The sequence below is a fragment of the Lonchura striata genome, chromosome 1, assembly GCF_050655825.1.
Source record: "Lonchura striata isolate lonStrDom1 chromosome 1, ASM5065582v1, whole genome shotgun sequence".
In the NCBI taxonomy this organism is placed as follows: domain Eukaryota; kingdom Metazoa; phylum Chordata; class Aves; order Passeriformes; family Estrildidae; genus Lonchura; species Lonchura striata.
In genome coordinates, this window is record NC_140703.1 from 30792159 (window position 1) to 30808757 (window position 16599).

General features: G+C 40.0%; 1 protein-coding gene across 2 annotated transcripts in view; it reads left to right on the plus strand.

The window, feature by feature from the left end:
• CASR (calcium sensing receptor) overlaps positions 1–16599 on the plus strand; it is a 74178-nt gene that overhangs the window by 18165 nt on the left and 39414 nt on the right. For both annotated transcript variants that reach the window (XM_021548851.3, XM_085591880.1), the window contains exon 2: positions 14170–14607. In XM_021548851.3, the coding sequence (XP_021404526.2) occupies positions 14423–14607 (185 nt within the window). In that variant the 5' untranslated portion in view covers positions 14170–14422. The remainder of the gene's footprint in view (positions 1–14169; positions 14608–16599) is intronic.

Here is a 16599-nt window from a genome sequence, read left to right on the forward strand (position 1 = left end):
ATGGAAATGCTTATAGGGCTGTGATGTAAATAAGAACACCAAGACTCAATCAGATTTTTAAAATGTTACCAGTGAGGATGTGTTCTGATTTACAGCAGGATCCTCTGGAACTTTTATCAGCCAAGTAGCCAAATATCTATTCTTGGAAATTTTAATACGAGACATGAATAAAACACAGGATATTTTGTACCAGTCCCCAAGGCAGAGAACTAAAATAGATGTAGGTTGTCCTTTACATGGTGGCAAGTATGGAGTGCTTCTGTGACTCCAATGTATGAGCAATTTTGGCTCCAGTTTAAGGAGACTGTTCTCTGAGATGCTATAGGACTCCCACTCAGAGAGGAAAGGGAGAAACAAAGTCAGGTATACAGCTGGGATCTTGTTGGGAGCTGTTAAGAAAAAAGACCATCCAAAGGGAAGGCTATTCCTTCCACTGTGAAGTGAATTTTTTGGTTTATCACTTTAGGTGAAGGGGAATCTGGTTCATACCTGGTCTTGCACTCTTCTACTCTTCTTGTTGCTGAAGAACAGATCCCTAAAGGAAGAGGACCCTCACCTTTTGAAACTTATAAAAGGGTCTATATTTCTTCCACTTTTTCTGAGATTTTCTGAGGCAAGGGGTAGCATTTCATTCTTTGAGTGGCTTATGGGATGCCAGGAAAAAAAATTGAATTCAAAAGAGGATAGTATGGTTTTCTTTGGGTAGGTACCAAGATTCCTCCCAGGAGATAAAAAAGTATGGCTGAGAAATGGTGAATGGACAGTTGGCTAGTGGTGTCAGCTACTTCCTTTGCTGTTCCTGAAATAGTCACTCTTGTCACCTGCCTTTCCTCTCACCTTTTCTCCCACTCATCTTTCCCCTCCCACTTAGATAATGAAAGCACCTATTCTCTCAGCCCTTACAAGACCTAAGTGAGGATGGAGTGAAGCCCTATGGGTATGGGGCTGATTGCTGTGGAAAATAATTGGAAGTGGAAATGCTTGTCCTAATCTGGCTCCCTTCTGGTACTCCTTCATTTGATGCATTAATCCTGCTACCAGCAGGACTAGTCAGCATAATGTCCCATTATAAATAAAACTATACACATAAATATCTAGTCAAGGTAGAAAATATGTTTGGTGGGTTTGCCTCCTCTCCTCTCCTCTCCTCTCCTCTCCTCTCCTCTCCTCTCCTCTCCTCTCCTCTCCTCTCCTCTCCTCTCCTCTCCTCTCCTCTCCTCTCCTCTCCTCTCCTCTCCTCTCCTCTCCTCTCCTCTCCTCTCCTCTCCTCTCCTCTCCTCTCCTCTCCTCTCCTCTCCTCTCCTCTCCTCTCCTCTCCTCTCCTCTCCTCTCCTCTCCTCTCCTCTCCTCTCCTCTCCTCTCCTCTCCTCTCCTCTCCTCTCCTCTCCTCTCCTCTCCTCTCCTCTCCTCTCCTCTCCTCTCCTCTCCTCTCCTCTCCTCTCCTCTCCTCTTTTTTCCCCATGCTGAAATAAGCACAGCAGAGTTGTTTCTTTATCATGCTCCTGCTCCTGCATTTTTCCAGCCCAATTAGGCCATTACCAGGGCTAAATGAGGCATAGAGCCTCCAAAAGTCACACCGTCGTCCCGGAGATGAAACGCATAGAGCTGCAGAGCTGGCTGGCAGGCAGGCAAGGCGGCTGGGGCTCAACAGAGTGTGACCCCAGGTGTTTTTCTGCTCCAGAAAGATCACCTTCAAAAAGGAGTGAGGGGGAAGTCAATAAAAGAATATTATTTTTGAAAGTGCTGTGTTAACAAGAAGTGGCCATATTGTGGTCAATTAACTCAATTGTGTTTCTCAGGGATGAACAGAGGAAGTGAGTGGCCATGATGTCTTCTGATTTCTGGACCATGTGGCAGAACAGGCCATGAAGACCACGAAAGCTTTCAAGTATTTTCCAGTAGTTCTGGTATTAGTTTTTTGCTTGCTGGTCAAGAGTTCTCCTCCCTGCCCCTAGGTCTGGGAGTAGTGGGCAATCCCACTCTCCTGACATACAGCTGGTATTCCAGCATCCACGCTCCCTATCCAGCTGAGAGCCTTCAATTATTCATATCATGCCAGTTTGTGCAAGAAAGCAGGGTGCTCTTCAGTTCTTTCCATGGCACAAACCCTGTATTTGATTCTATTCCCAAGCTGCTGGGAACTCTCTGTTGGATATGGAAATGATGCAGAGGAGGATGTCGTCTCTCCTGCCCGGAAGCTCTGGTATTCCTCACCAATCATGCTTAAATTATGAACTGGAAAAAATTATGGTGTAATATCTAACACAATGGGAACAGGCCCTATTTAGAAAGGCGGAGGACACAAAGCCTAGCAATTCAGTTCATTAAAGCCTGGGATCCCTTGCTTTATTTCAGAAAGGAGCTGTGCCAGAAAAGAGGCTGATTTTCCATAATATGCTGTTTCAAGAACATAAGGTGTTGTGTGCTGAAAGAAAAATAACACATGCACGCTTATGAATTTTATTTTTGTGCAATGCAGATAATGGATGAAATCCTTTGCTGTGAATACAGATTATTTTGGAAGCTAAATAGCTTTGCTTGTCCCTGCTTTTACTTGAGTTCTGCTGCCTTTACTCTCACTGAAAAATACCTTAGTTACCAGCTAAATCATATGAAAATTCCTGAAGAATGTGGTAGTAGTAATACTAAATTCAACAACTAAATGAATCTAGAAGTGAGAAAGATACAATTCCTAGCCTTTTTCTGGTTTAAAAGCATGATAGAGGACCTGTTTGAGATAGATGTAGTTAAAAGGAGCCCACACTTTAGCATTATTAGACGTGTTCCTTTGGATTTAGTTATTTGAGGTGCTAGTCTCAAAAGAGCGTGCTCTTCATCTGGGCAGTCTCCCCAGCAAGTGTCATGCTCCTGGTCTTCCTCAGTGCCAAATCCAGCTGATTTTGTTAATTGAGTCATCACAGCAGTTTAACCTAAACTGCCAGAATTTGCAGGAGAAAGCTAAGGTGAGGATTCAAGATCTATTTTGATGACTCTTTGGAGCTCCTGATGACCTCCAGTAGTGATGCAATAAAAAATCACAGTAAGATTGTGATATCTGTGGTGATTGTATTAGCTAAGGAGAATGACAGGGAAATTTTAATAGGGGAATACCTTGTTCACAGGAGTGTTTGATTTTTTTTTTTTCTTTTTTAAAATTAAGGCTGGTTTTCATAAATCTTTTCCTATTTGCTAAGGACATTAATCAACTGCTAGCTAGTGGAGCAAGACATGCCCTTTATTACACCAGCCCTATAATTTTCTAACTGAACATTTTTGAAGCAGGCATTACTGGATACAGCTGGAGGCTGGTTCTTATACTGAATGGACTGTGATTTTCATCTGGATGGCAATTTCCAGCATCCTCTTATATTATAGGGCAGGTAACATGCATCTGTAGGGTTCAAGATGAATTCTATAAAAATTTAGGTGATTATACTTGTCCAGTCCATCTTTTACAAATCATTGTGGAAAGTTTTCTTCCTACAAACTTGTAAATAATATGATGTATCCCTGGAGAGGGCAGGGGGTACAATGGGGGAGAACAACACTGGCAGTTTGCACTGGTGTCGCTACTTGCCAGTACTGGCTCCCTGTCATGGATCCGTGGTATCACCTTACTGACATCCACAGCCACAAAATGCAGCCCCACAGGCCCAGGCAGCATTTCTTGGGTTAATAAAGTAAATAATCATAACTGACAAACAAGTTCTTGCATATCACATTGCATATCACATAGGCAGATGAGGGTCACTATTCCTATTCCAGGGGTCAGTGTATAGCGTACAGGATTGTATTCCTCCCTGCCCGTTCCATGGAACATGCTAGCACAAGATAGATCTGCAAAGAAAAGTCAGCAAAACTTGCCTTCTCTCACTGTAGGACTAGAATGGTACATGTGCCTGTGCCCATAACTCACTTCCCCTCACTCTTTCAGTTCTACTCTTGAATTTCTTCTGTGCCTTTCACTGTTCTATTTTAATGATTTATAGCTTAGCAGAGCTTCTGTCCTTGCTAGAGTTCAATATTTCTGATGACCTTTCCAAGACTCTCTTTACATTGAATCTGTTTTCTTTTCCTGGGGACCCTATTCACTCCTGCCTTCTCTAGCAGGAAGAAGTTACAGGTCATGTACAGGCAAAAGAAATACAAAAATAGACAAAAATGTTTTGTTATTAGAATGAAAGGAGGTGAGAGAAGAAAACTGGAGAAGGAACAATAATTATTCCATTCAGAAAATCATAATGAAGAGAAAATAAGCAATGGAGAAATGTTAAAAAAAAAAAAAGAAAGAAAAGAAAAATAATAAGAAAAAGAAAAGGCAGCCTGTGACAGCAGAGAACTAGAAAAAATAAAGGAAAATATTAGGAATAAAAAAGCCACAAAAATCCATAAGAATTTATTAATAAATCATGCTGGACTCATTATAAAAAGAAATTATCCAACACAAAAAAAATTGTTTATTTGTTTTTAATAATAGTATAAATGAGAAAGGAGCAATCACCCAGAGGCTACTTTAGCCTCTGATTCAGCAAACCACTGAAGTACATGCTAAGCTTTTAGAATCTACTAATTTCATTAAAAACAAGTCTCACTAAAGTTGGGCACATACTTAAGTGTTTTTACTGAATTGGATTTATGTTGAAACTGGCTCAGAATTACAGTTGTCCTTATTGTTTGGTTCACTGAGGATTCTGCAGGGGAAAAAAAATGTGAATAAAGCATTTTACTTCAATCACAGATGTTTTTAAAAACAAAATCAAATAAAATTAAAATAAATTACAAAGCAAAATATGTTTTCCATTTGAAGCAATTTGACAAAGCTGAATTTGAAAAAGTGTTCAGCTCTCAGTTCTGGTTTTGTTGTTTTTTTTTTTTCCCTAGAGAAAAGCCTGAATCAGCCTTGATTCAGCTGATATTCAGTTTGACATCTGTTGACATAGATGAAGCATAGTTGCAATACACTTCTAAAATTATTTCTGGACACTGTTACAAGTTGGGAAGCAAAGTCTCAAAGTAATTGACATAAGGCTGCCAAGCCAGGCAGAATAAAGAAACAGGTATCATGTCAAGGATCCTTCCCCACAATAGCTGTGGGAGAATGCCACTTCCAACAAACCCATACCAATTTGTAATCAGAAACATGCTATCCTAGTTTACTTAAAAGTTGCACTTAACAGACAGATCGACTTTTCTAGGGGCTTGCGCCTAGTCCTAACTGATCATAGGTTTTGGAAATAAGAATTTTGCTGATACAAATCAGATTCTTCTCATGCTTATTTACATGATCTGAGCTTACTGGCTCTTGCTGTTTTGTAGAGGAATAATCCAAAATTGGTTGATTAACTGAGAGAAATACAAAAAGGTAATTATTCATTGACTTATTTGAGAAATCTTTTTCTGTTATTTCATCTTCCCTGACCTTTCTGTTTGCTAACCAGCAGATCTAATGCTGGTCAATCAAAAAGCATGACATCTCTTTTGAATAACACTCCACTAAATTGTGTAATTTTAATTCTAACTACTCACAAATGACTGGCTGCCTTGGCACCTCTCTGACCCCTCTTCTGTTCTTTTCCGCCTCACAATGTAGAACAGAAAAAAAAAAGCAGTTCAAGATGCCCTACCCTGGTGACCAGTTGTTCTAACCTATTATTTTCTAAAGAGAAGAAAGAGAGGAAAAAATTAGAGATAAATTTAAGGTATAGAGCATCCAGGAGTTAATAACAACAATCCTTCCTCCTTATTCTTTCCAGACAGACTACAGCAACACAGTTTCATAAACTGTGTTCTTTGACTGGCATTTTTTGATATTAAAGAACTGAGCTGAAGACTTTTCATTTTCTTGTAGAAAAGCTCATCTTAAAAAAGTGGGTTTATGCAAAGAGCATAACATGATCATGTTGGTTTGTTTTTTTTTTTATGGGCATTCTGACCAAGGAAAAAGGACTTTGCTAGAGAGATTCAGTCCTTTTGTCAGCCTAAGAGATGTTTCTTCTAAGAGAGGAAGAAAAGACATTAGAAGCTGGGAAAGATGAAGAAACTTCCCAGTTACCTACCCAAGGTCATTTTGCGCTGGTGGACTTCACTTCTGTGGGCTGTGAACACAGCACCTGTTAACACTTCTATGTGTCTCAAGGCCAGACACACAGAAAAAGTCCTGCAAATCAGGAACTAAGAGCAATTCAGTTGGGTGACATTTGCTGGCAAAGCTCCTGCATTGGATGTCCAGGAAAGACTTGCTTGAGATGCAGGAATGTACATATGATGGTGCAGAAATTTAATGTGCCCTGAAAGGCACACAGGGTGAGTGCATGGCTGTTTCACCTGCAGGCAAAATCTGAACAACTCAAATTTCACAAACCACATCCCAGTGCCATATGCACCATGACACAAGGATGGAAATTGTCTTCATTCTCCAGAGAATCCCCCAGGCATTCTTTCTCTAGCTGTTCAGGAGCATCTAGTCACATCCCAAAAACATTGGATGGAGTAAAGTATCTCTGACTGAAGTGCACAGTCATTAGCATTGTTAGCATGGTTGAGACTTTCTTTAGGAGCAAAGAAAGAGAAATCAATTTAATAAAAAATTTTACCTTAGCAAAGTTTTTCACTTCCTATTTTATTGCAGCTCTTACTGGTCTCCTGTGATCTCCTCCTTATATAAAGGCAAAAATCATCCAAACTATGAAGACATCTATAGATTGGTATTATATCAAAGGCATATTTTATCCACTTTAAACAATTGGATAAAATGATGGGCTTTTTAACAGTCAAGGTAGGAAACAACCAAGGTAGCAAACCATAGCAGAGCAACAGAAGGTCAGAATCTGTAATACAGAGAGGCAAAACAGGACACCTTTAAGATGTAGACAAGATGGATTCCCTGGTGCTTGTAGTCTCTAGATCTGAGATTGCTCAAGGGTTTGATGCAGCTCACAGCATAAATTAGAGTAATCAATAACTAGTGGGTTTATGGCAATATCCCAAAAGGCTGCAGATCAGCTGCTGTGGCTCTGGAACTCCCTAGGACTTGGAAATCCCTCCAAGCCCACTTGTTCTGTATGGATCCTCTTTGGTGCTGTAGCTCTTAAGCATTTCTTAGCAGTTCTAGTGAATTTGTCACAGGTCCTTGTCCAAGATGCCATGATAAACTCGTGCATTCCAATGCTTCCTTGGATGTGTACACATATGCACTTTTCACTTATACTGAAGAAGGCACAGGATTGGAAAGATGAGGAGTTGTAGAATTGTCTTATTCACTTCCAGTATTTGTTTCAGAGGTTTGTGATATGGCTTGTAGAAGAGAGCTTTAGCTCTTATTGCAGAAAACACTTAAAGCCTTCAGAGGAGCAAAAGCAGTCACGCCTGTGAGGTCCCCAGAGCTGCTTCTCATCCGGACTTACAGCCACACCTGTGAAGAAATTACTCCAAAGACATAAGTCACCCTCCACATGGACTTCCACCAAACACTCACCACTCAAAAACCACTTACAGGTCTGTGTTCGCTAATGGTGTTCACTGAGTGCATCCAATGAGTCTCTAAGGTATTTTCTATTGCCACTTCTGGTTTTTTGCTTCCTGCCATCAGCAAACAGCATTATTTCCACAAAGGGATATCACATCCCAAATCACAATTATTATGGATATTGAGCGTGATACTGACGCAAGTTACTTGAGAAATGTTCAGTGAATCCCAGAGCCGGATACAGTCCTGATGGAAGGGTGGTTGCTACAAAGCTCTGCAATTGCGGCTACGTGGCTTGGCATGGGATTGTGTGCACTTTGTGAGCCTGTGCTGAAGTGGGAAAGAGATCAGAGGTCTTGTAATTCCACATTAAATACACGGAAAATGCTGCCTGTGGGCAGGTTTGGGTTTTTACCTAGTTATGCAACTCTCAGGAGATGATGCTCTTTTGACTGTTGTTTCTACAACTAGATTTGTTTGAGACTCCATGAAAAAAAGCATTCTGCTTATTCTTGGTTCTATTTCCCATACCTGCAGTTCCCAAGAGTCTGGGATATCAGCCTCTAACATTTTAGGCTTCCTTGATCCCAAGTTTCTCAGCTGAGCAGAGTATCAGCAGTGATATCCTAGGTATATTCTGTCACTCTGATATTTTGTAGTGCTAAGTAGATCAGGGTGGGACTCCACACTTTCATAGTAGATTCTGTATTATTTGGACACCAGTATAGTACCTTAGGAGTAAAGGAAAATTAAAGATCTGGCTGCTAAATAAAAATAATGTTATAGATAGGAAAGCTCTAGAAACCTAAATGGTAACTCTCAGACAAACTTGACGATGTTGGGTATGTCAGACACAGCAGGATTGAATGTTACAATTGCCTGGTTTACTTTACTGTTTTCAACATTTAGTTTATCCTGGAGAATTGAGAATGTTACTCTAGAACAAGTGGTCAGATTTTTCATGACCAGACTAGGTTCTTAGACCTACATTTCCTCCTGCAGTCTCTTCCTCCCTGTCCTTCTTAATTTGAAGTGGCCAAGTCTTGTTATGTATAAGCTTCAGCAGCTTCTTCAGTACCATGGCTGATTTGTGTGATGTGGTTTTGGCCTCCTCTCAGTTTTTGCAATGCCAGGTGAGACTGTAATATATCATTTTTAACATACATTTGCTGTAGTGTGATGGTATATTACCATCTTGACTTCTGCCAGAAAAAGACAATTTATAGCAGATAACATGTCCTTAAGCTAATAGCAGGGCATAGAAATACTGTCCTGGTGACCCTGATGGTCTTGATGATTTTTAAAATCTTTTTATTGGTTAAAGCTCTTGAATTTGTGTTTTGTATTTAGTTCAAAACCAAGTGTGGGGGTAGTGTTTCAGAGCAGAATCATTGATCTGAATTTTTCTCTACACTCATCTGAAATCTCCAGATTTTTCTAAGGCTGACATTCCATCTCTCATTCATGCTATTTGTCCAGATAAAAAAAATCTCCTCAACTTAGGCGGTGTTTGTGTAAGAATGGCCTTTTTCTGCATAGGCAGAAAGTTCTTTGTAGGAAATTTTGAGTTAACATTTGCCTTCTTTAAAGATGGAACAATCTTAATTCCACAAAATTCAAGCACATCTCCTCCATTTGAGCATCCCAATGTTGCCCTGTTGTTTTGAGAGTTTTAAAGTTATTCTAAAAGTTTTCTATTCTTTCTGATGTTTACATATTTCTACTTAATTTTCTCACACTGTTCATATAAACAATTATTGTTTTGCATTCTTCTTTGTGAGTGGAGAGAATTGATGAACTGTTGGTTTGACCAGTGTGGTTGGAGAGGTGGCAATTTCATCCTCCAATCCACTGTCACTTTTGATATTCTATGTACAGTGGAGTCAGAAAATAAAATCTCTCTTTTAGTTATTTTCTTTGCTCTTTTACATCTGGCATCCATGTATGAGTTATTTCATGTCATAGTGTGACACCCCAACACTCTGGTTTTGATTGCATCTTTAATGCACTTGTCCCTCATTTTGACCAAAGAGGTGCAGGAAGGTTAAGCTTGCTCTGGTGACAAAAGTGAACAATTTACTTTTTCTCATACTGTCATGGTACCTAACCATTAGAAGTCTGGTCTGGTCTTAAAAATATGAAGACATATATTTGTGTTCATTGTCCATTGTCCACTGAAGTGTCATTCTTTAGCTTCCTTGGGGCATCCAGGCCTCCCAGAAGCAGAACAAACCTGCTGTGTGTGAGGCCAGGGTCTTCTTGGGTCTGGGACAGCCCTTTTTCCACGGTTGTAAGCAGGAATCTTCCCCAGCTCTCTGCTGTGAAAAGGTCCTGAAAGCCCAGGAGACTTAGTTGAGCTTGTCCTTTTTGGTGTCCAGGATGATTATGTAAAATTTAGCAGGTTCTACCTTTGAACTGTATGTGAGGGAAAAGCTTTTAGAAAATGATAATTTCTTGTAAGGTTTCATGGCCTTGTGAATATAAACATGCTGAACTTTGCTTTGTGTTTAGCTTATAACTTACCATAAGTTAACAATATCATGCTGTTCCAAAAAAAGACAAATGCCATGCTAAGATGTACAAACAGGGCTGTAGCCTGCAAGACACACAAAGTAATTCTACTTTGCTCAGTGCTTGTAAGGGCCAAACAAGGACACTGTCCATTTCTGGGCACTGGTCTGCAGCAAATGTGAAGACATACTGGAGAGAGGCCAGAGGAATGAAACAAGAATAATCTGAGCTCAGGAAAGCATCTTTATGCAAAAAAAAAGAAAAAGAAAAAAAAAAGTTAATTTAATTTGCTTGGTCTAAGAAAAAGAGTAAAAAGGGAGGTGAATCAAATCCCAAATAAAGTGATTATGAGCAAGGAGGCACTGCCCTTCATGTGGTAGATGGGAGAAGACAGGCTTAAGTTGTAACAAAAAGCACTCATGTTAAATGTGAGAAAACATTTTCTTTGGTAAGAGCAGAGAAGCATTGAAAGAGGCTTCCCTGAGTGTCTGTTTGGTTTTCTTCCTGACAAGGTTTTAGAGAAAATATGCCAGGAACAGTATTACCATTGCTGAGCCCTTCTTGGGCTAAGGGGCAGCTTCATGGTCCCTTGAGATCCTTCCCATGCCAGCTCTTAGATGTACCTGAGCAGCTGCTGTTGAGACTTTTGATTAGTTCCTGTTTGATTACTAATTTCTTCATCAGTAATGCACGCCATGAGTGTGCCATTCAGCTTCCTTTCACCCCAAAAAACAAAGATTTATTGAACATTTCTGGTTTTTCTGCCTGATTTAGTCTGACAACTAAAATTTTCATTCAACTGGCAAAATGGTACTGCTTGCTTCAAGTTTTCCAAGTACCCACAGTTGTACCTGGCTATCATCCCTCCCCACCTCAGATACAGCTGCCTGTAGCTCATCCTGTCCCTGGGACCAGTTCAAATTCTCCATGGAAGCTTAGAAACTCTCTTCCAAAACAACTCAGAATCAAAATGTCTCATAGTTAATGACACAGAGTGAAAAAACTATTGAGGATTATTTTTAAAAGGGGAGGGGGATTAAAAATCAGGCCATGTCAAAAAAAAAAAAAGAGCTAATTACTATTTAGTTTTTATATTTTCTTGCAAAAATAATCATATGGAATTTTATTGGCTGAATATATGTACCAGGGAAAACTATTCTGCATTGAGGAGCTCATAGTCAAATACTAAATAATGTTCTACATGTAAAAACATTTGCAAAGGAAAAAGATACCAATGGATTCCTTCTTAATTCAGTTGCTTGTTAATTTAATCTTTTTTTTAATTTATTAGCTGAGACTGCAGGACCACAGTAATTTGTTCTATTAGTAGTACAATTTCCACTTGTAGTATGCTAAGTTTTATGTCTGGAAGCATACATCAGCAGGTAATTCAATCATTATCTGTGTAATGCTCTCTATAATAAGGAAGAGGCTCATAACCTTAACCTAATAAAAGAGAACTGAAGGAAAATTTGCCACAACTGAAGTTGATACTAGAGAATATTATCTGGGGCACTGGCAACAAGATCACAACCATTCATCGGAAAATCGGTGCCTTCAAATATTTTCATCTTCAGTTGTGCAGAGCACTTGAAAATAGCTGTGAGTCCTCTGTTTCTTGTTAAATTAGTTTAGTTTTCCAGCTATAGCTGAAATTTAGGTATGGAGAGTTGTAAATTTGGACACTGAGATTTATGAGGAGCTGAGCATACACTTAGTTTTGCTTTTCTGTGCTGGTGCATCTTTGGACATTTATCCTTCTGCTTTCTGTCTCAGGGGTGTGCTTTATATATACACAGCCCATCTTGTTCTCAGACATCACCTCTGATGTTACTTCAGTTCTGTGTCCTGTCCCTGAGAACTGCTAGTTCCAAATTACTCAGAGGGATACCAACTAATGCCCTATACCATGAATGAATGATTTTGTTTTCATAGTCTATTCCATTGTCATTCTCTTGAATGACAACTGGGATTTAACTGCTGTAAATACTGTTTTAAAATTTGCTGCATTTTACCAGTTTGGATGCTTTGACTTTGTCTACTGTGAGAAAAGAGAAATAAGAATGTGAATTTACTTTTTCTACATTCCATACTTCAGCCATGTACTGTTTTGTGGTGAAGAGTTCCTTAATATTCAGTAGCATCAGCCCAAACCCCTACACAGCAGCCCAGCAAACAAAATTATATTGTCTGCTGCTGATGGAAACAGTTTCCTTTTTCATAAGCCAATAACCCCAAAGGCAAAAGAAAGCCTTATTAAAGTAAAAGCAGCAAAACTGAGTAGTAAATCAGCAGGCTGTGGTCTTTTCACAGCAGACGGGGAAGCCGCTGACCTCATTCCACCTTGGCTGACTCCCATGCATGGTTCCTTGCCCAGACTCCAGTGATGCCATCCCTGCGCCTATCTGAGCATGCAGTTCCCCAGGTCCCTGCCATCCCAGAGGCAGCTGGGAGAGGGAATGAGCTGGACTAAAGAGCATTACTCAGACCATCCCATGGCTTTGCAGTGTCTCTTCAGAAATTACTTGCCCTGTTTCAAATGTCTCACCTCTAAGTGTTGGCCCTGCCTGTGCTGGTCCTCACCTCAGGATGTTGTATCAGCACTTCACTAGTGTTTGTCTCTTTCCTGAAGCCACAGGTGATGGGAGGAAGATGACATTTCTCTAACTGAAATATGGAAAAGTGTTTTATTCTTTATTGTGTTGGGCATGAAGAAGCCAAAACCACCATCCATCTGCCAAAGATCAAAACCCAAACACTTCATGACACTCACTCATTGCATTGCTCTGTCCCTTCCTAACCCTGGTTCTGCTTAAAATTTTATAACCCAGATGTCAAAGGGCCACTTGCCAATACCTATACATATCTTGTTATCTAGCCAAAGACTTGATTGCCCTTGCCAATAAAAATGCACTTGTTCAAACCAGGGCCAAAGCATAGTTTAGAGTGGACTGACCACAGAGAATTGCAGTGTCTGCCCAGCTAAGTGCAGTAACCACAGAGGCACAACAACAACAGGAGCTTTGTCTCTTCTCTCTCATTGACTGCTGCATCCAAACCTTCATTGTAATGAAAATGTATTAAATAGTTCCACATGCTTGGTGCTCATACAGCATGCATGATCATCCAGACTGGCTACCAGAAGAAGCCTCACAATCACAATTTTTCTCTGCAGTAGCTCTTTATTTGACCTAGGTGAAGATCAAATCCATACAGCTGCATTTAGTGATAATAAGTCAGCCTCATAAAAAGGTTCTCAGCACTTAAAAACTCTTGATGACTTGCTTCAGAAATTAATTGTCCTCAGGATTAGCAATGTATGCCTAGTTTCTACTATTAAGTTTGACTAACTTCAGATTCTTACTACTAGCTTTTAGACCTGTTTCAAATAGGCTGAAGAGCTGTTCATTGTGAATTTTCTGTGCTATCTCCTCTCCTGTAGTCATAGCCATTTTCATATGCCATAATTAAGTTAGTTCTTCATTTGGGAGCCCTGTAGACATGCTGCAGGGAAAATGTATTGAGCATGGAGATGCTGCAGTATTTTTCATCCCCAGGAAACAGGCTTCAAAGGCTGCTATAGCTAAGCTTACAAAGGCACGATTGCCGAACCTTTCAAGCCTTCGTGACTCATTATGGAGAAGTTTCAAATCTTGCTTTCAAATGCTTCCCTGGAGTTCATTCTCCCTTTCAATGCAAAAGAACTCTTTCTGGTGACCTTGCTTTGTTTTTATCAAGGATAAATTCTAAGGCAGAGGGTTAAGAATGATCAATGGATAGGAGATGATGGACCAATACCAAGAGATTATTATGGTTATTTGCTTAAGAGAAAGACTTGATTTTTACTGTGTTTGATGCTTCCTTATTCCCCACTTGCCCACCCAGGTCTCACAGTGTGCTCTGTTCATGGACACAGGTTTTACAGCATCTGCTATGACCAGAGTCACACAGAACCATAGGAAGATTAAGCCACCCACCTTAGGTATGTGGCAGAGAATCAGGCACCTGACATCGTTTGAGGAGGTGTGGCTGTGTCACCAGGGTGCCTGGATGACTTTGCCAAGGTTGTGATATGTCCCAGGTGGGTTGTTGAGTGGGGGCAGCTTCAGGGGCGTATTGAGGACTTAGCTTGACATGTCAATGAGGGGTCCTGGTGTATAGCTGGAGTCACTTTTCAAATCTTTCTCTTACAGTTTTCAGAGATGGGCTCACTATAATACTTCAGTTATGAAGGAAGAAGGGAAGCTGAATTGTTTTTTTGCAATGGAGAAGACAGAGGGAGAAACACCAGCACTGTGGCTTCCACCTTGTTGCTTATCTCCCTGCCAACATGTGCCCCAAATCCTCTTTGTGCTGTACTAAGGAAAGGAAAAGCTTTGATATCTGCTTTCTTACATCATCTTTTCCAATTTTGCATCCAATAACCCCCTGGTGAAAAGAGGAACAATGACTTCATATAGCTGCTGCTTGATTCTTTTGCTGTTTACCTGGAGCACTGTTGCCTATGGGCCAAACCAACGGGCACAGAAGAAGGGAGACATTATTCTTGGAGGATTGTTCCCCATTCATTTTGGAGTGGCTGCTAAAGATCAGGATCTAAAATCAAGGCCAGAATCAGTGGAGTGTATAAGGTAAGCTGGTAAAAGGGAAAATAAAAAGTTTTGGTGGGGTAGTCTTCACATTTCTTGACTGTAAATTGTGTAAATATGGTCTGTAATCTGATGCTTGCGATTGGAAGTTATGATGTAAATAATGAAAAAAACAAGTGTGTGGGTTAAACAATAACATAAATACTATTTGGACACTAAAAGAGGGCAAACTTTGTACTACCTGAAGCTGCCAAAACATTAATATACTGATCTATCTGGCCATTCACAGGGAACCTTTTAATATTATCAGAAAAATAGCTTCCCTAGCAGGACAGAAAATTACCAATAGTGCCCTTTAGTTCATTTGATTAAAGTAATGTATGGCCAAATAGTTTAGAAATCAATTTTTTGTCCAGTTCTACCTGTCATCTTCTAAGACTTTACAAACTGTTAAGTTGCCTAAGCAAGTGAAAATGTTAAAGTGAGATAGGTCAGGGCTTTTGAAAAAACTCAGTGAATGACACCTAAATGTCTCTTTTGGACTTTGTAAAAGTCCCAAACTTGAGACCAGGTTTTCCTCACCCAGGGTTCTTCTCTTTTGTGTAAACAACACATCTATGTTTTGTCTTAAGTGTTTGGGAGTTAACCTTGGAGTGAGAAATGCACATAAAAACAGTTTCTCTTATTGAAGTGTAGACATTTTTATGACAAAATGTGAGGAATTTTTAACATTACAAGCCTGCACATAACACACAGAACAAGTGGAAAGTGTGACAGAAACTGATTTCAACTGGAACATCATATAAACAAAATATAAGAAATTCATGTGGATTTCTGTCATGACAATGCATGAGAAAACACTTCATTGTTATGGGACTTCTATTACCATGTGTGAGGAACTGTGTATCTGTAATTATTTGGACCTCTCATCCAAGGCTGGGGATCTAGTACAGTTTTGTTGCAGATGGCAATGAGGGATGGCCAAGAGCATTCTTGTTACAGATTTCAGGTGTGGTTTCCCACTGAGATACTGAGCAAGACACATCTATCTAAGTTATGAGATCATCCCTGGAATCTGTCATAGGGAGCACGCACAAGTGTCAATAAGCAGGGATTATTTTGGCTTCTTCTGTGTGTGCACAGGAAAGTGGTGAACTAAAAGTTGTGCAATGTCTATTGCATGGAGCAAGAATCTCTGCCGGCTTTTCAGCATTTTTTTCCTCTACCAAATGCATAATTTTAAAAGTGGAATGCTGGAAAGCAATAGATGTTTTCAGCTCTAGTTTCTTCTTCTCCTGCTCCAGCTGGCAGGCAGGACAATGCAGATATTTGCAAACTGAACAGCTTTCATTTCCATCGACTCTGGGTCAGCCTCAGTGGCTGGTCTTGACATGGTCACATTATTGGAAGAGATGTCTGGAAAATGTTCTGCCACAAGTACTACAAGTGTGTGGTTGCCAAAAGGCATGTTAATGAGGTAGCACTGCCAACAACAGGCAAATCCTGAAAAGCCAGACTAGCTGTTCTGAGGACACAATGGGAGATCTTTCTGGGTGTCATTCAATCTGCTAAAAGGTATCCTCCAGCTGAAATTTGCCTGGATAAAATCTCTGTTCTTTTTATTCTTGTAAGTAGGTGATGAAGGTAGAAGATATAGGTGCAAAAGAGAAAAAAGATGTCTGCAGAGGCAGGCATTTGTGGCACATATCCTTGAGGGAGTTGGATAAATTGAGAGTTGATAGCATAACACAGTTGGAGAAAAAATGAAGGTCAGAGATCTAGCTGCAGAGGTAGTAGAAACTACAAAAGGAACAAGGGGATGATTGGACCAGAAGTAACTGGAAATTGCTTCATTGCACACATCTTTACCAGAAACTGTCCATTTGCAGAAAATGTATAATTCAAAAGAGGTTGGATTGACAAGACCTTTTGAGATTGGTCATCAGGTTTTAATGACAGAGGTAATAAATACATGGGAATGTTTGTGTGTATTCCTTGTTTTGGTACACATAAAATTGAGAGCAGATATTTTTT